We start from the raw sequence: 20,552 nt of genomic DNA on the forward strand, positions 1-20,552 counted from the left end.
TGTTGTATTCGGTTGCTTGGCAATCTCTTGCACGCAACACCCATTGCCAATTGTGGAGAAGTGCTTCTAGTTGTTTGAAGTGTTTTGAGCCATTCAAATCAAATAACAGGCGTCACATAATGCTGGGTCCTCAGATATCATTCTCTAAAACCTTCTTTTTTCGTCAGGTAAGCTAACTTTTAAACGTTTTTAATTTGACCAAAATCAAAAGCATAGTAAATAGTAAAGCAAAGTTATTTTTTAATTGATTGTCAAGACACTGGAATTTTGAAAAACCTGATTCAACAAGTACCTAGGCTAAATTAAAAGACCATGTAAATTGATAAAATTTTTAAATAGACCTAACGTTAAAGCATGATATATAAAATTTATAATTTATCAATAGCCTAACTTTCCTAAAGAAAAGACTAAATCTTTTCTACGAAAAACCTCATTCAACAAGTAGGTTGAACAAAGTCGAAGATGTGAATTTTTTGAAAAAAAACACGTTTGCCTTCATTTTTTTTTTTAATTTTTGCTGTTATAACTTTTTAAAAATCAATGGGAAAATTCATGCTGATTATGATCTTATAGAGCATTGAATTCTCTTCAATTTGATGTATAATTTCATACTTTTACGAATTTCCCCACACCTTTTGCAGCAGCTTTAGTGTTGATTGTGAAATCTCCATTTTTGCAACAATACAATATTAAACACAATTTTTGACTTCGCAGCTTTGTTAAGACTAGTTAGGAGAAGAATATATCAAAAGTCCCCATTCCTAACTCATGTGCTAAGCAAGGGGATGAGGGTGGTTTAAAAGTTGCATTTTTCAGTGTTTTGCTCCCACGCTCATATCGTGAGTACAAGTATTCACCAATATACCCTTTCAAAATTCCTTAGAACTTACAACGCCAGTTCTTGAAGCTCTCTGGATCCTTATATGATATAACTGGAACCTTATTAATATAATTTCTTAATATGCTTGTTCTGGCTGATAAACTGAATATCATCAAAGGATGATAAATATTGAGTGCTCTGAATAAGGTTAATATTATTTGATTCTATGATTTTAAGTGCTGCTAAATATTTGGTGATTTTAAAACAGCTCAAACTATATAACACGAGATGAGTTGGGATATAATAAAAAATTCTATAAGTTTGTATGCTGACATAAAACACAAAATATATTCCCATAGAAAAAATGTGCATAAAATATTCGATATAACTATAATTCACTTAAATAATCTACTTTTAAAATCTGAATAATTATCACAGGCTTTGCTAATATTCACAATAATGAATTTCAAATTCATAAATATATTATATTTAATACTGGTACTTAGACTTCCAATCAATACAAAATTCTACCAATAAAAACCTGTTCGGTCTATAAGTTTGATATGATATGTTTGTTCCATAAACAAAATTAATATTTAATAAATTAATATTCAAACATGAGATCTCAGGGCTTTTAATATGAATTCGGGCAGTGCATGGAAGTAAGCTTCCTACATATAATAAATAAATTTATAAAATGTTCTTGTGAACTATGTGATATTGTTCAACACGTGGTGACTTTTTATTTTAACTCTAATTAATTGGAATAGCGCTTTTTTATTAATTATTACCCCACTGAACGTAGACAAATGAGCTCATTTGGTTTGACTTATCACTCACTGACTGAAGTTCTGGATGTTCTCGTGGATTGAATTAATTATTTCCAATAATTAATTAGGTAGGCTCCTTTTCGTCACTGCTGGGCTAACGTGTGGTCCAGATTTTTATAAGTTTCTTTCGAATTAAAGCTATTTTTATGGGAATCTTTACAATTACGAACTCCTTGACAGCACTGAGTTCACGTGGAGAAGTGCTTCTAGTTGTTTGAAGTGTTTTGAGCCATTCAAATCAAATAACAGGCGTCACATAATGCTGGGTCCTCAGATATCATTCTCTAAAACCTTCTTTTTTCGTCAGGTAAGCTAACTTTTAAACGTTTTTAATTTGACCAAAATCAAAAGCATAGTAAATAGTAAAGCAAAGTTATTTTTTAATTGATTGTCAAGACACTGGAATTTTGAAAAACCTGATTCAACAAGTACCTAGGCTAAATTAAAAGACCATGTAAATTGATAAAATTTTTAAATAGACCTAACGTTAAAGCATGATATATAAAATTTATAATTTATCAATAGCCTAACTTTCCTAAAGAAAAGACTAAATCTTTTCTACGAAAAACCTCATTCAACAAGTAGGTTGAACAAAGTCGAAGATGTGAATTTTTTGAAAAAAAACACGTTTGCCTTCATTTTTTTTTTTAATTTTTGCTGTTATAACTTTTTAAAAATCAATGGGAAAAATTCATGCTGATTATGATCTTATAGAGCATTGAATTCTCTTCAATTTGATGTATAATTTCATACTTTTACGAATTTCCCCACACCTTTTGCAGCAGCTTTAGTGTTGATTGTGAAATCTCCATTTTTGCAACAATACAATATTAAACACAATTTTTGACTTCGCAGCTTTGTTAAGACTAGTTAGGAGAAGAATATATCAAAAGTCCCCATTCCTAACTCATGTGCTAAGCAAGGGGATGAGGGTGGTTTAAAAGTTGCATTTTTCAGTGTTTTGCTCCCACGCTCATATCTTGAGAACAATACGTTCAACCGAAATAACCAACTATTCCAAAATGAAGCTTGATAAATTCTCTACACTTTTTGTTCAGTTGAGTTTTGTGATATTCTCAACAGTTCCCGAGATACTTGCTCTTTAAGGTGTGTAGTATTGTTGAAATAACAGGTTTTTATCCAATCTTTTGCTCTTTCAGGGCTTAAACCTCTCCAAAATTGCATCGTAAAAATTGACGCTCATTGTAGGTTTGTAGAGCATTGAATTCTCATTAAAATAATGTATTATTTCACTATTCCGAGTTTTCCTTTCATTGTTATAGCAGCTTCAATGTAGGGGGTGAAAGTTTCATTGCTGCAACAAGTGTCAACTCGGCGGTTCCACACCTTCTACAGAGGGGATAAAGATGTGCTCTTTTGTTATGGTCACCTACTAACTAGTCCAAATTAAGCTGCAAAGTCAAAAATTGTTTCACAGATACCCCCTTCAAATGTCATTGTCAGACAATCAATTGTTACCTAGGGTTTTCAACCATAGTCGAAAACTAGGGAAGATATAGAAAAAGTTGTGGGATAAATATTGTAGGAAATTATGTAATCTTCAATTTTGTATATAACAATAAATTATGTCAGTAAGATACGTAGTTTTCGTGTTATATGCGAGAAACCAAAAAATGGTACCTTTGAACCACCCCTACCCCCTTAGCACATGGGGTAGGGGTGGGGACTTTTGATATGTTTACCTCCTTACTACCCTAAACAGAACTGTGGGGTCAAAAATTGTCTTCTAAACATTTCCCTCTATAACCTTTCGTTGACTGGACTATATGTTGGGGATCTGCTATATTTTCTTAGCCTGTGTTAAGTTGGATTCAGGTTGTAGTTGTGAAGATCCGATCTCAGTGTGGGATTTGCCTCCTTTGCTTGCACTTTTGATTGCAATATGTAGAGCGATATGACTGTCAGGATTCTTCTACTCTTGAATAGGTCTCTGCAGTGCTCAATCCTATCCACTCCTTATACCGTTCTTATTGCTCTTTTTTGGATTCTCAGTATTCTTTCAAGGTTAGTTTATGCTGTTGAACCCAAAGCCGCAATGCCATAACGAAGGTGCGATGCGAATATTGAGTGATAGGCAATAAGGGCAGTGCCTTCATCTGAAATGTGTCGTATTCTTCGGATCACATAGGCTGCTGAGGACAATTTCTTGCTAAGGTTGTCTATATGGTGCTGCCATGCCAGGTTTACATTGTTTGACTGTTTACATTGATCTTAAGGGTCTGAATTGGTGCCCGACTAATTTTTAGCCGATTTTTACTACGTAGTACTCTTAAAATTAACATAAATTATGTGAAAACATCTACACTGTTGGTTATCAGTAGAAAATCATACTCAAATCAAATTGTTTAGCTTAAAACTGTTGTTTTGAGAAGTCATAGTTTATTTTTTTATATGAATCTCTAAAAAGGAGAACTTATTATTCTAAAAAGTTGTTAGCTATAGTATAAAAACCCAAAATGTTTTCTGCACTGTCCAGGATCCACAATTGTACCGTATTCGAAATAATATAACTTACTTACTGACTTGATACTTCTGTAGTCTTCACCAGCAGCCAGGGCTGCGGGAATCGTCTTTTCATCTTCCTTTTTGTAGTGTCGTCGTTTATCGGTTATCCCTTAAGCCTGGCTTTCACTAGTAGAGTTAGTGGTCGAGTAACTGGCATACTAACTCTACCGAGCTAACTCTACTCTACTTAATGTCAATACTTTTTAATAAATTAACACTCAAACATTTATTAAAACTTTTCAATAAATAACAATACATCTTAAACTTGATAGCCTACGGCACGACTCTACTAGCTTGTGACTGTTTTCATTAGCATAATAGTGGTAGAGTAGAGTAAGAAGCGGTGGTGGGGTAGGCAAGTGGTAGAGTACTCTATCCCACGGTGAGACCGTCTGTGCTGTGGGAGGTCTATTTTCTGTCTGAACACATGAGTTGATTTCTTCATTTGGATGATAGATTCCAGGATGAACAATGATATAACTGTGAGGATTTTGTATTTTACGAAAAAGGTTCTGCAGTGCTTAATTCTGACAACTCTCAGTATGGTTCTTATAGCCCTCTTTTGTACCTGGAATATCCTCACTAGGTTTGCTTGAGCTGAGGATCCCCAGGAAGTTATACCATATCTTAACTGTGAGGCAAAGAGTGAGTGATAGGCCACATGATATGCCTTCGTCGGATATATTACGTATTCGTCTGATTACATAGACTGCTGACGACAGTTTTTTTCATAGGGCATCTGTGTGAGCATGCCAGTTCAGATTCTTGTCTATTAATGTGCCTAGGAATTTTGTGTGGTTCAATGAATCAATACTATTATTTATCTGCTTGTTCAGATTATTTGATGGGGTGAAATTTATATGAACTGGTTTGTTATGTTAATTGTCAGTTTCAATCTATTTCAGATGTTGGTGACTTCTTCCAATGTGGTGCCTATTGTGGTATCAGTTGTGGTGCCTCCCTCAGTTGGTACTAGTACCGTTGTGTCGTCAGCAAATAGAATGCAACTTTTTTATTTCAAGTTCTTCTGGAAGATCATTTATATATGCTAAGAAAAGCAGCAGCCCCAGGATTGATCCTTGTGGTACACCCTTTGATACTGTCCTTAGTGATGATTTATATGTAATAATTTTGTTTTTTTACAAAGTGATCAATTTCCACATACTGTTTTCTGTTTGATAAGTAGTTGTCTATCCATTGGAGAGCCTTCCCCTCTATCTTAAGTTTCTTCAATTCGATTTTCAGGGGTTTCCATTCAATGTTATCAAACGCCTTTTGCAGATCTATAAACAGTCCTGCTGCTTTCTTTTCCTTCCAGATTTTGTTGATATCGTTACAGAGCTCTGAAATCGCTGTTGATGTGCTAAAATATATCCTGAATCCATGCTATCACCCTGTCAGTAAGTTGTTGCCTTCCAGGTGTGACATAAGTTGATCATAGATAGCTCTTTCTATTATTTTAGATGGTGTAGGTAAGTTAGCTATTGGTCGGTAGTTCTTTGGATCCTCTTTGTCACCTCCTTTGTACTTGGGGTATATTTTGGCTTTTTTCACGCTTTGTGGAAATGTAGCTTGTTGGATTGACGTGTTTTACAACCTTAACATCAATATAATTATAGTAGCCTCATGTTGTCTTAACCTGGAAACTTGTTGCTGTATCATTTGTAAACTACATTCACTATTACAGACAGCATTAATTTGAATAGATCCGTATAAAATGAATTATAAAGTAGTTTTTAAAAAACATATTTTTAAAGGTACGGAAAATATGAGAAAAATAAGTTATTTTGTTTAGGTTGTAGATAGATAGATAGATAGATAGATAGCCTTATTTCTCGATCCATGAAACATTTATAGATGCATAAGATCACGTCAAAATATTAGAACACATACATAATAGAGTACTAGTCAAATTATTATGCCTTTATGGTTTCAATGGTTTTTATAGCATTACAGGTCTATGCTGGATTCAGGCAGCTGAAAAAACTCGTCAACATGATAGAAGGGGTTAGCGCAGAGCCACGTTTGTAGAGTTTTTTTGAACTCTATGGTTCTCATGTCTCTAAACTTGAGGGGCAATTTATTAAATAAACGTCTACCCATTATCAGATGGCTGGACCTTAGCCTTTCCAGACGGACAAAAGAAATGTTGATGTCATGACTATGTCGAGTATTAATCCCATGAACGTTCGATCTTCATTGGAGCGTTTCTCTACACTTATGAGTGTGAACAAGGCTACTGAATATATACAGATTCACTACCGTAAGAATGCCAAGCTCAACAAAAAGTGGCTTACAGTGGGCTATTCTATCAGCTCTACTCGTTATTCTGATAGCTCTCTTCTGCATTATTAATACCTCTCCAATCCTGGTAGCATTACCCCAGAACACCAGACCATACCACAGAACCGACTGGAACAGAGCAAAATATGAAGATTTTACATATTCAAAAGGCACACATGACATCAAACGCAGTAAGAGGAAGTTCACTCGAGACAACCTATCTAAAACCGTATCAATATGAGGAGCCCAAGAAAGATCGCTATCCACCGTCAGTTCAAGAAATCTGGCCTTATTAGAAATCGAGGTGTCGCTCACATATGGTCTTAAACTGAAGACTACTGTCTGTGTCTTGGCTTGGTTCAATAGAAAACCATTAGCTGCAAACCAATCAGAAACCTGTGTCATTGCATTAATGGCCCCTTCACCAACTGTCAGAATATCACGACCAGTATTTATCAGAGTAGTGTCGTCTGCATAAATATATGCATTGGCATCCACATTATAAGGTAAGTCATTTACAGCTATCAAAAAAAGCAGAGGCCCAAGAATGGAGCCCTGAGGAACTCCACATTCAATACTCACTGTAGGTGACCATTTACCATGAACCTCAACCGTCTGCTTCCTGTTACAAAGGTAGGAGCAAATCAAATTTAGAGCTGTACCCCGGATGCCAAAGAAATTCAGTTTCTTAATCAGAATCTTGCGACTGACACAATCAAATGCCCGACTCAAGTCACAAAAGGTACCCTGGGCAAAACCACTCTTCTCAAATTCATGGAGTATGTCCGTGACAAGAGCATCAATGGCATTGGTTGTTGATCTACCCCTACGAAAACCATATTGGGAGCCCGTGAAGATGCCCTTGTTCTCAAGAAAAAAACTCAGCTGCTCCGAAACAATACACTCAAAAACCTTAGCCAAGACAGGGATGAGCGATATTGGCCGGTAGTCTGCTGGATCCTTTCTGTTACCCTTCTTAAAAATTGGACACACTCGGGCAATCTTGAGGAAATCCGGAAACACTCCTTCTCTGAGGCAAGCATTAATGCACACTGACAACGGCTTAGCAACCCACTCACCAATTTCCTTCATAAGAGAGTTGGAGAAATCATAAAAGTCCCTAGATCTTGATGATTTCAGATTCCTTATTACTCTACTTACATCCTCAGGAGTGATGAGCTTCCAATTGAAGCTAGCAGTGGAGACAGGGCAACTACTTAAAAGCTCTCCAAAAGAGACATCAGTCTGCCTAATCCCTCTTCTTATTTCTCACACACAATGTGCGAAAAACTGTGCAAAGGTATCTGGATGGATTGGAGCTATGTTCCTCCTACTTTTTCCAGGCCTCAGTTTGTTTATGATTGACCAGGCTGCTCTGCAATTTATTAGATGATTTGTCTATCACTCTGCAGTTATAATTCAGCTTTGCCACTCTAATTGCCTCTCTGTACCTCCCCCTCATGACCCTATAATCGCAACCAGCCTGAAGCGTACCCAAGACCCTGAAAGAATCATAGGCTGACATTAAATTAAGACGCATTGACGCAAGCTCCACATTGCATGAGTTCTTACTTTTCTGTGATCTTAGAGTGTTGGAAATTCGTCTTGTACTTGTATGCCTTTTAGGACATGCAACGTCAAAATGATACATCAAAGTACTGAAAAACTTATAAATAACCGCAGAAGATGGTAAACTATGACTGGAGCTCATATAATCCTCATCCAGACCCAATTCCAAATTCCAATCAATCCTGGATATGCAGTACTTGAAATGTTCAACATTACCAGCCGAAATACACCTGAAAGTTTTGACTGAGGCATCCACCTTTGCACCTGGTCCCGATGTCTCCACCATGTCACGCAGTTCAAATTTGACAGCATCATGATCTGAGTAGAGGAAAAGGAGTATGTCAGATCTAACATCACCCAAACAAGCGTTGGAGAAAACATTGTCCAGGCATGCCAGGTTACGAGTGGGTTTTGAATTACAACAATAGAAATCAAACTGACGAAGCAAATTGACGAAATCCCTAGAAGTCTTTTGATTTCTCAAAATGTCAAAATGAGCATTCAAGTCACCTCCAAGAACAATCCTGTACTTACACCACCCAGAGAGAAAAAATCGTAGTATCTCTTCCAGCTTTTCCAAAAACAGGCCTGGATCACTGTCAGGAGTGCGGTACAAAGAGACCCCTATCAACTTATGTGAATGAACACGCACTGCACATGCCTCTTTGTGCCTTTCAACACAGAATTGATACACCTCTATTTGCTGACAAGCTATGTGATCAGCACAGAAGATCAGCGTACCTCCGTGTGATCAGTACCGTAGGATACAGTTAAAGGTGCACTAAAAACTGTTTATTGTTGTTTTTCATTAAGTTTAATTCTATTGTATTCATAACTTATTGCATTGTTATTTGTGCAAATTAATTCAACTTATTTCCTGATTGGGCTTCCTTAATAATTTTCAGCTATTTGATCAGGAAAGTAGTACGTACACATACCTGTTAGCAGACATCAACTCCAAGGAGGCAGTTCTAATTGATCCAGTACTAGAGCAAGCTATCAGAGACTCAAATCTTATCAAGGAATTGGGATTTTCTTTGAAATATGCAAGTATGAAAATCGATTGTACGAATAATTTGTATTATTTACCTAATGATCAGTGTCAAATCAATTTATATTTTTCAAAAAAACAGTTACAATAGCCTATAACATGTTTACAAGACAAAATTGTCGGAATCTCCCTACAAGACTGATCTGTGTGTAGGGGAGTGTTCTGATTATTTGCGTAGGTAATTCGATGAACAAACATACCCATGGCAGGATTCTAACTTTCAATCATACAATCAAACTTTCAATCAATACATATAGATACAACGCTTCAGACCACTAGGCTAAGCCGATTGGATGAATTTGTTGAAATTTAACGTTTAGATCATAACTTAATAACAAATTCATGGTGAGTGAATGATTTTCTGATCTTATAAGATTTATAAAATATTGTACCTCATATTATATAGTATAAATACTCTTTCAAAACACAATATTGTGCTTTCAGTGAATACGCACATGCACGCTGACCACATAACAGGCTCTGGTGCACTCAAGAAGATGATCCCTGGATGCAAGAGCATTATATCGAAATCGAGCGGCGCCAATGCTGACATCAAACTCGAGCCTCATGACGTCATAGAGTTCGGATCTTTCAAACTCGATGTTCGGCCCACTCCAGGCCACACAAATGGCAAGTTCCATTCAACCATAGATAAAGCATATTTGTCATCGGATAGGAAATCCGATACTAGGATGTTCAATCTGGTAGTCCACGTAGTTATGTATCACCAAGCTTGGATCTCACCGTTTCACAGAGTCCTAACATGTAGGACTACCATGTAGTAATACCCTACCAACAATTCAAAATACTGTCTTAATTTCTGAACATGTCTATGAACTTTCTACTCGCACATACTCATTCAGTTTGAGTTTCATATTTTTAAAAAGTGCATCAGTTATTCATATTGTTAGAAAGTTTTTATCAGTATAGTACGTGGATAGCACAAATCTGCATCATTGAATCCTATATATTCATCAATGAAGTATCCTTGAACTATTCAACGCAAAAATCTAAAATCCCATCTGAATTCCTCCTAGTCATTCCCTCCTCATCTAAAAAAAATTACAGCTATAGCCATAATATTGCAACTCCCCCTCCTTGAACTTTATGCAATTCAGGGATGCTCCCTGAAACCAAGTAGGCCTCACATTTAAAAATAATCTTTGCTTGATTATTTTTAGCCACATTTGAACAAATTGAAAAACTTTGTAGTCACTTAATCACTTATTAAGATGATTGATTTCTTCAATGATTAATTTCTACTCAAAATAGTATTTTTCTTTTATTTTATTTTTGAAGCCCATTCAAAAACACCATCATTTTAAAGAATTCTCCCTCTTTTCAATTAATAATATCGGGGCACCGAGCTTCGCTCGTTATTTTTACTTTCCTTGCCCTATTACCATAGGTAAGGAAAGTATTGCTTTCCAAAAAAATTAAGGTACCCTAATTTCAAGTTTTCTATACGTTTCAAGGTCCCCTGAGTCCAAAAACATGATTTTTGGGCTCATGAGTGTTGGTCTGTGTGTGTGTGTGTGGTGTGTGTGTGTGTGTGTGTGTGTGTGTGTGTGTGTGTCTGTGAACACGATAATTCCATTTCTAATTAACCGATTGACTTGAAATTTTAAACTTAAGGTCCTTATACCATGAGGATCCGACAATAAGAAATTCAATAAAATTCAATTCAAGATGGCGGAAAAAATGGCGGATAATTTGGCGGAAAAACCATGTTTTTCTCGAAAACGGCTCCAACGATTTTCTTCAAATTTATACCATGGATAGCTATTTATAAGCCCTATCAACTGGCATGAGTCTCATTTCTGGGAAAATTTCAGGAGCTCCGTAATATTCTAGAGAAAAATGGCGGATAATGACAAAAAACCATGTTTTTCACGGTTCTCTCGAAAACGGCTCTAACGATTTTTTTCAAATTCATACCCTGTATAGTTATTTATCAGCTCTATCAACTGGCATGAGTCTTTTTCCTGGGAAACGAATGGGGGGTCCACCTCATCCTTGAGAAATGGACTTTGTAACCTTTGCATGAGGTAGGTAGGTAGAGCAGTTTATAAAAAGAACACAATCATAGTCAAGATATTTCATCTGTAGAACAGCTGTTTTGTCGACTTTTAAAAAAATCATGGAATTTCACAATTTACACAAAGGAAAAAGTACTCTGAAAACAATTATATATACATATACAGTAGTCTGATCGTAGTTGCAAATATATTGCCGCCAATCGTCATTATGTTATTCCCCTAAATTATTCTCGTTTGAGAATGAGGCTTACAGTTCAATGAGCAAGGAAAGTTGTGTGAGTCTACCACACCAGATTTTTATTTATTGATAAACAGAACACAATTATTCTCTAAAATGATCGTGTTTATATTTTACAGTTGGCTATACGTCAGCTTATGAATTTCGGGGATGCGATATATTGATTTTCCACAGAAAATCGTTCAGCGAGTTTTCCCAAGGATGAGACCTAGTCTAATCGAATTTTTATATCATAAACCTACTATGCTCCAAATTTCGTGAAAATCGTTAGAGCCGTTTTCGAGATCCGTTGAACATAAATAACCAAATATAAAAATAACCAGCTATAAAAATATGAACAGATATACATAAATTGCTCGCTTAATATAATAGGATCAATCTATTTTTCCTCACCTCCACAGCAAGCCTGAATAAGATGGAAAAATTGTTATAACTCATACGCTTAACATTACAACATTATTACACCCTAGCTGAGCTCTGTACTAGATTTGAACATTTTCTGTTCATTTGTTCTCGATAAAGCTGAGAAAACACTAAAAAACGCTGGAAAACGCAGACTTTGGGCGTATTCTTAGTGCACCTCTAAAGGGCCAACTGAACATACCTACCAAATTTGAACGTTTTTGGTCCGGTAGATTTTTAGTTCTGCGAGTGAGTGAGTCAGTCAGTGAGTGAGTGCCATTTCGCTTTTATACTGTATATTATATATACAATATAATATATATATATATATATATATATATATATATAGATTTGAAAATACGCTTTTCCAATTATTATTTCTATTTCAATGCTTTTGAAAATAGGACATTTATGAACAATGGTGAACGTCTGCCGTAAATAGCATATTTGATGTGATACCAGCAATTGATGAGTCTTCGCAATGTGATATTTACCGGAATCAAATAGACTTGGAGAATCATTCAGCTCCATAACTGTGAGAGTACTGTCAATCCAAATCAGAGGTAGTCTCTGATTTTTTGACCTTGACATACCGGTACATTGTGAAATGTTTTATGTCAATTAACGAATTTCTATGTCAATGTCAATATCGTCTGTTCTAGAAATAATTAGTATTTTTGGCATTGCCATTGCAGGTTGTGTGACATACGTTGCCGAAGACCAAGGAATCGCATTCACAGGAGATACTCTCCTGATCAGAGGTTGTGGTCGAACCGATTTCCAAGAGGGAGACGCTGCTACGCTCTACGAGTCAGTACACAATCACATATTCTCGCTTCCCGAACATTTTCGACTCTTCCCTGCACATGACTATAAAGGTAAAGTATTATCTTTCACATAAAATCAGTTTCATTGTCAATATTAAGAAATTGTTAAAAGTTGGGTCTGTGTTCATTTTTTCATTTTGAAAAATTAATCGCATTTTATATTCGATGAGAAATATTAATCTTTTGGAGATACTATTTCCACAATAGTGAAGGATGATGACTTAACTTTGGGTTGTGAGTGATGGGAGACGTTATATGATCAATCCACCTTCATTTTAAATAGTATCCATTAATCTAGAAAGCTCATCATTGAAAGTAATTTATTAAATACCAGTTTTGAATAGGCTATTCAATTGTGATCGATAAATTGTTTTTTCTTTCTACGAAAGTCATGAAATGTTCTCTAAATTTATTACATCGATCTACTCTAACTATAAATGAATAATCCACAATGTGATAATTATATAATATTGTTGATGAATCTGCAAAATGGCTAATTCTCTGTAATTGGTGTTTGATGAGTTGATCTTTTGAAATGAACAGATCATCTTAAATACCTACTCTTCATATTATCAACTTAAAGAACGATAGTTTATTTTTTCCATCCACTCTCTATTTGATATAAAGTCTCAGTCTCTTACCAGTGTTTACCTTTTTTGTCTTTATTCTAATTATTTTTATTATTTCATGTCAAGGTCAAATGAGCACAACTGTTTGGGAAGAGAAGAGATATAATCCACGACTGACGAAGTCAAAAAATGAATTCATTGATTTGATGAACAATCTAAACTTGCCTTATCCAAAGAAAATTGGTAAGTCCTTCATTAAACTAACTTATGAAAACTCAAATCTACAATGTACGTTTTTTGATCAATTATGTGTCACCGAATATTTTTGAAAGTATTTGCAATTGTATATCTTGAAGAAGCTATAACATAACTCTTGAAGAAAACTTTATAAAACCTCAAAATGTAGTACATGCACGTTACTGCTTATCTAAAGCAAAACAAACCCATGGAGAATCAATTGATCAATTCTATAATAAACTAAAACGGCTAAGTTTACCATGTAACTTTCAAGCAGTCACGGCTGACGATAACAAAAGTGAATATATCCGAGAGCGTTCATCTCCGGATTAGAATCATTGAGAATCAGAACATCTTTTCGAAATGAAATCGCTAACTTTGCAAGACGCTATCTCACAAGCACGAATGTTAGAGAATGCTGAAAACATTGCTAAAGAATACGAAACCAGTTCAGAAATGTTAACACAGTCCTAGCAAACGAGAATAAAAATACCGAGAAAACGACTTTAGTCCGTAATTCTTACCAAAAGAAGATTCAATGCAGATTTTGTGGCTATAATAATCATACTGATAATAGCCAATGCCCAGCAAAAGGACAACCATGCCTAACTTGTAATCGAATAGGCCATTTTTCAAAAGTATGCAGAGCACGAAACGATAAAAAAAACCAAATGGTATCTGCCACAGTAATTTCAGCAGCAAATACCAGCACTGACCTCTCAAAATGTCTTGTTCCTATACGTGTTAATGGAATAGATACATTGGCACTATTAGACACTGGGAGCACAGCAAGTTTTATAGATAAGAAACTAGTAGTACAATCGAAGATGAAAACTATGCCATATTCCAATTTGATTACATTTGCTTCAAGTGCCTGCAACACTAAAACAACTGAGTGCGCTTTGAGTGAAATATATTTCCAGAACGAAGAATATAATGATTTTCCTTTGATCGTATTGAACAAATGTTGCGCTAGTGTAATTTTGGGACACGATTTTCTAAAGAACTTTTCATCCATCACTTTTGATTTCGGTGGATCTAAAGCAGCACTACAACTGAATGAAGACAATGATGCAAGAAGGCCTACTTATGAAATTAAAAAGTGTGCTCTAGCCCAAGCTACAGTAGAACCTGTCTCATTGTTTCGTGATCTTCAACCGGACTGTCGGCCTATAATAACTAAATCGAGACGACATTCAGAAGAGGATTACTTGTTTATGATGAATGAAGTCAAACGGCTTAAAGATGCTGATATTATAGAAAATAGTCATTCTTCTTGGAGAGCTCAAGCATTTGTTACTTCAAGAGAGAACCAAAAGAAACGTATGGTGATTGACTATTCACAGACCATCAACAAATTCACGAATTTGGATGCCTATCCACTACCACTAATGGAAGAATTAGTCAATAAGGTAGCGCAATATAAAATATTCTCATCTATGACCTGAAATCTGCCTATCACCAGATACCAATCTTGCCTGAGGAAAGGCATTTCACCGCATTTGAAGTTGGACACAAACTGTATCAATTCAAAAGAATTCCGTTCGGAGTCACGAATGGAGTAGCTGCTTTCCAGAAAGTGATTGATCAAATCATAGAACAAGAAAATTGACATCATGTTATGCCTATTTAGATGATATTATTGTATGCGGAAGGACCCAAGAAGAACATGATGAAAATTTAGAAAATTTCTGGAGAGCAACAAAAAATATGGCCTCACGATTAATGAAGAAAAGTGTAAAATATCTATGGAGAATTTAACCTTTCTGGGATTCGAAATTGGTCAGGGTATGATTAAGCCCGATCCAGATCGATTGAAACCACTCCTTGACTTACCAGCTCCAAAAAATCAGAAAGAATTGAAGCGTGTCCTTGGAATGCTTGCACACTACTCCAAATGGATAAAAGAATTTTCAAAAAAGATCCATCCACTTGTGCATAATACTCACTTCCCGTTGAATGAAGAATGCAGAAATATATTTGAATCATTAAAGAAAGAAATAGGATCTGCAGTTCTAGTGCACATTGATGAAAAAGTCCCGTTCACTTTGGAAACTGATGCCTCAGATTACGCTATTGGAGCAGTATTAACACAGAATGAGAGACCAGTGGCGTTTTTCTCAAGAACTCTTTCCACATCTGAAACTAGGCACTCTGCAGTGGAAAAAGAAGCTTATGCCATTGTGGAATCAATCAGGAAATGGCGACATTACTTACTTGGACGAGAATTTACACTTATCACAGACCAGAAATCAGTTTCATTCATGTTTAGTAATAAACAAACCAGCAAGATTAAGAATGACAAAATCCAACGATGGCGCCTTGAATTGTCAGAATATAAGTTCAATATAATTTATAGAGTTGGAAAAGAGAATATACCAGCAGATACACTATCAAGAGTCTGTGCCACTGTTGGATGCCATACAGATATAAAGAAACTGATAAAAATCATGAGGACCTGTGTCATCCAGGAGTTACTCGACTCCATCATTGGACCAAAACAAAGAACTTACCATATTCAATAGATGATGTAAAAGAAGTATGTTCCAAATGTATTACATGTTCTGAAATGAAACCACGCTATGCCAAAGGAACTGGCCGCCTTATCAAAGCAACTCGACCATTTGAACGTCTTAATATGGATTTCAAAGGCCCACTACAATCAAGTTCAAGGAACAAGTATATTTTAGTTCTTATAGACGAATATTCCAGATTCCCATTTGCCTTCCCCTGTCCTGACATGACTACTAATACAGTAATAAAACACTTACATCACTATTCTCTCTTTTTGGTGTACCGTCTTACATACATTCCGATAGAGGAACATCGTTTATGTCATCAGCTTTGAAAAATTTCCTACTATCAAAAGGAATTGCCAGCAGCAGAACATCGCCCTATAATCCAGCCGGTAATGGGCAAGTCGAACGGTACAATGGAGTTATATGGAAAAGTGTGATGCTAGCCCTAAAATCGAGAGGTTTGAACAACAGTCACTGGGAACAAGTTCTCCCCGATGCCCTTAACTCTATTCGTTCCCTATTATGCACAAGCACCAACTGCACACCACATGAGCGGATGTTTTTACATGCAAGAAACTCAAGTAATGGAAAACCATTACCAACCTGGCTATTGACACCTGGACCAGTATGGTTGAAGAAGATGACAAAAAACTCAAAACAAGAATCGCAAGTTGAAAAAGTTGAATTAATCGAGAGTAACCCTGAATATGCGTTTGTTCGCCACAACGACGGCAGAGAATCGACAGTCTCACTTCGCCAGCTCGCCCCATACCCCACGAGTGCCGATTGATATTAAGGGGGGAAGATTGTGATGATAAAACAGCTGTAATATTATAATCTGTTATCTCTGTTACTAAGACACATATTTAATGTCGAATAAAGCTCGTGTTGAGTCCAATTCTATTACATAGACATTAATAAAACAATTATGATACATACGTAAATGAAAATTGAATAGAACGATTTACGTAACCTGAATAAAATTTTGAAGAGGAGATGCAGCCAGGCAGACAGGCAATGAGTCCGCAATACCCAAAGGAACAGGACATCAGCAAGTGACGACGTGATCTGGCCATGCGATGACAAGAATGGAAGCGTCCACCACAGCAGGCCAATCCCCCAGTGGAAATGTAGACAGGAGCATGTAGAATCCCAAATGAATAATCTGACTTTCAAGTTGTGGAATTTTTAGAATGATTCCAAACGGTAGAGATGATGAACTTGAAAGTTTGAGTTACACGAGGTGAAGCCAATTGTAGAAGAATGGCAATTGAAGCCCACACGAGGTTGCAATTTTTGACAAAGTTTATCAGAGTAATATGCGAAGCAATCGATGAATAATTGAATCACAATTGAAGAATAGAATAAATGAATTAATTTGCAGAAGTAATTCACACCTTAAGAACGTTCCGTAGATTAAATAAATAGCGATGAACGCCCACACGAGGTTGCAATTTTTGACAAAGTTTATCAAAAGTTTATCAGAGTTAATATACGAAGCAATCGATGAATAATTGGATCACAATTGAAGAATAGAATAAAATGAATTAATTTGAAAGAATAATTCACTTTTAAAAACGTTCCGTAGATCCGATGAAAATGGATAAAAGGTTTAGACCAAAAGCGTAAATGCGCTCTTGACTAAGAACCATTGCAAAAGACAAAAAGACGCTACAATGCTCGTAGAAAGAAGGAAGATGCCGGATGTGTTTGAAACGTAAGCAACACGTTCACAAACATATGGTGAAAAAGTAACAATATCTAGAAAGTAAGATGCCTAAAGACAAAATAAATTCCAAAAAATCGAATAGTACAAATATTAAAATTGCAACTGCAAACAATCCGACGAAAAAATACGAATAATAGTATAGAAAACCAACTTGACTAGAGCAGTGGCAAAGAACCGCGACTGTGACGTCACTGGTCAGCGGGATGGACAAAATGACGACATGATGTCTACGTAGTAGCGGAACGAGTAACAAGTGGAACTGTTCCAATAAATGCTTTGTCAGATTTTACATAAACTGGGCCCCTTTGTGTCATACGGGGGTATGGCACAATAAGAAAAAGTAAGAAATATGTAAAATCTGGCAAGGCAATTGGAAATTGAAAACTGGGCCCCATGTGAGAACCAGGGAAAAAAAACAATGAAACCTAAAAAATACAACATGAACCATAAGAGCAAGGGGATTAACTAGAATCCTCATCAATGGGAAGAGGTGCTAAACTCGAAATAGCTCTCTTAAAAGTGCCAGAGGGAGTGAGAACAGTGACAACTCGAACCTTGTTGTCCTTACCGGGATGAACTTCAGTAATGCGCGCCAGCTTCCAAGTGGACTGCGCGGAACCAGGATCCTTCAAGATGACAACCGTACCGACCTTCAAATTTTCATAATTGTTTAACCATTTGCCTTTTTTCTGAAGAGTGGTTAAATATTCACGAGACCACCTATCCCAAAGCTCCTGGATAGAAACAGCAAGTTGATACCAACGTGAACGATGATCAATGTGTTTGGTGTTAGGCGGTAAGAAGGGTAATGACATAAGTGGACGTCCAATCAAAAAATGACCTGGAGACAAGTAGGCAAGATCATGTGGATCTTCCAACAAGGGAACAAGAGGGCGCGAATTCAAGATGGCTTCGACCTGAGCAGCAAGAGTACAGGTTTCTTCAAAGTTAAATACCTTGTTGAATGTGACTACACGGAATATGCATTTGAAGTTTTTTACCGCATTCTCCCAGAGTCCACCGAAGTGCGGAGCCCGAGGGGGAATGAAGTGCCATTGGATGTTGAGTACAGACATAGTGTCATCAATATCTGACTTGAGACGATCAGAGGACAAAAATTCGTGGAGCTCACATAGCTCATTGTTGGCACCAACGAAAGTTGTGGCGTTGTCCGAAAAAATGGAATGCGGAATGCCACGACAAGCATAAAAACGAATCAGAGCGGCAATAAATGCCTTGGAAGTAAGTTCCGAGACAGTTTCAATATGAACGGCACGAGTTACCATACACACAAACAGCGACAAGTATGCTTTAGAAAAAGTACGAGATTTGGGGCCGCCTACACGGATGGAAATAGGACCGGCGTAATCCAAACCACAATTATAAAAGGGAAAATTAGCCTGTATGCGGGCCGCTGGTAAACTACCCATGATTTGCTCAGAACGAAGAGCCGAAAAGCGAAAACACAATATGCAATGCCGCAATACACTTTTGATGGTGCGATGGGTGCAGGGAAACCAAAATCGTTGTCTTACACTGGCCATGGTGGCCTGCACACCAGCATGACTTAGACGACAATGGTGAGCAACAATCAATGCACGAGTGAATTTATGATTGCTGGGCAACAATATTTGATGTTTATAATCAAAGGAAGCATTTGCATTTTGCAAACGTCCACCAACTCTGAGCAGAGAATCTGAGTGAATGAATGGTGACAAGGCTTTAATAGAGCTATTAGGCAATAGCTCCTGATTTTGACGCAGTGCTTTAAGTTCAGCAGAGAAGGCCTCTTCTTGAATGGATTTGAAGATACAATTTTCAGCTTCTGAAATTTCAGAGATAGTTAATTGACCAAAGCGCGGAGCGACTGAATTTTGTTTCCTACAATTATGAATGAACCGTAGAACATACGCCATTGTACGAACGATTTTGTGATAGGTGGAGCAACTATTGATTATACCTGAAATAACATCATTACGAGACGAAGTAGTAGCTAATACTTGAACTGATTGAGAACTGATTTCCTGAACTGATACCTGAACTGATTTCTCTAACTGATGAGAGACATCATTTGAAGTTAGAAAATTTGACATGACCCTATGGGGAGCGGCCACAGGTGAAGCAGGGAGGCACGAACAAGGTGCTGCAATAGGACAAATAGCTTTACAAGAACCAAATATGACCCAACCTAGACTGGTTTTCTGAAGAATGGGAGCATTTTGAGCTAGATACAATTTACCAGGCTGAAGTATAGATGCGAATATGCTAGCACCAAGTAACAAATCTACAGGTTTAGATTGATCAAACAATGGATCCGCTAATTTGAGTTCAACAGGAATTGAAATTTTAGAAAGATCAATGTTCACACTAGGAACATTAGATGATATGCTATCAACTACAATACAATTTTCTTCAACCGACCACGAACGATCAGATGAAGACAAGCAACCGAATGAGAAATAGATGATTTGGTCTTATTCTCACCTACACTATGAATCAAAGTGTCAGAATACAAAGCAGCAAGTGACAATTTTTCAGCCAACCTAGTTGACATCAATTACAATCAGAGCAAGAATCTAAAAGCGCGGTTGCTTTAATAAATTCCCCACTAGAAGATTGAACCAAAACTTCGGCAGTAGGTAACAAGCGACAGTTGATTGCTGTTGCAAACACAGAGACGAAGTGGAGCTCATTGTGACATGAGAGTTCTTCTGAGGCTGTTCTGCATGAGAAACAGCTTGCTTAGTTGTTTCCGCATTCTGAACCATGACGGAATTCAAAACAGCATTCTTACCCTTGGAGGGAGCAAAGGATTGAGAATGAATAACATTGAAGTTACCTTATCCTTAGAAGTAGGCTGAGTGTCTCGTGATTGAGGATACGACCTATGAAGAACAGTGTGGTGACTCTTGC

The 20,552-nt window shown here is 36.7% G+C and overlaps 1 protein-coding gene across 1 annotated transcript; it reads left to right on the top strand.

Moving 5' to 3' along the window:
• Nucleotides 1-1,848: 1,848 nt before the first annotated feature.
• Nucleotides 1,849-13,483, top strand: LOC120349617 (persulfide dioxygenase ETHE1, mitochondrial). Its single transcript, XM_039420099.1, has 5 exons — nucleotides 1,849-1,957; nucleotides 8,934-9,078; nucleotides 9,524-9,709; nucleotides 12,454-12,636; nucleotides 13,281-13,483. The coding sequence occupies exons 1-5, from the start codon at nucleotides 1,910-1,912 to the stop codon at nucleotides 13,481-13,483; spliced, it is 765 nt and encodes a 254-aa protein (XP_039276033.1). The 5' UTR covers nucleotides 1,849-1,909.
• The last annotated feature ends 7,069 nt before the right edge of the window (nucleotides 13,484-20,552 follow it).

This window comes from Nilaparvata lugens, chromosome 1 (genome assembly GCF_014356525.2).
Source record: "Nilaparvata lugens isolate BPH chromosome 1, ASM1435652v1, whole genome shotgun sequence".
Taxonomy (NCBI): Eukaryota; Metazoa; Arthropoda; class Insecta; order Hemiptera; family Delphacidae; genus Nilaparvata; species Nilaparvata lugens.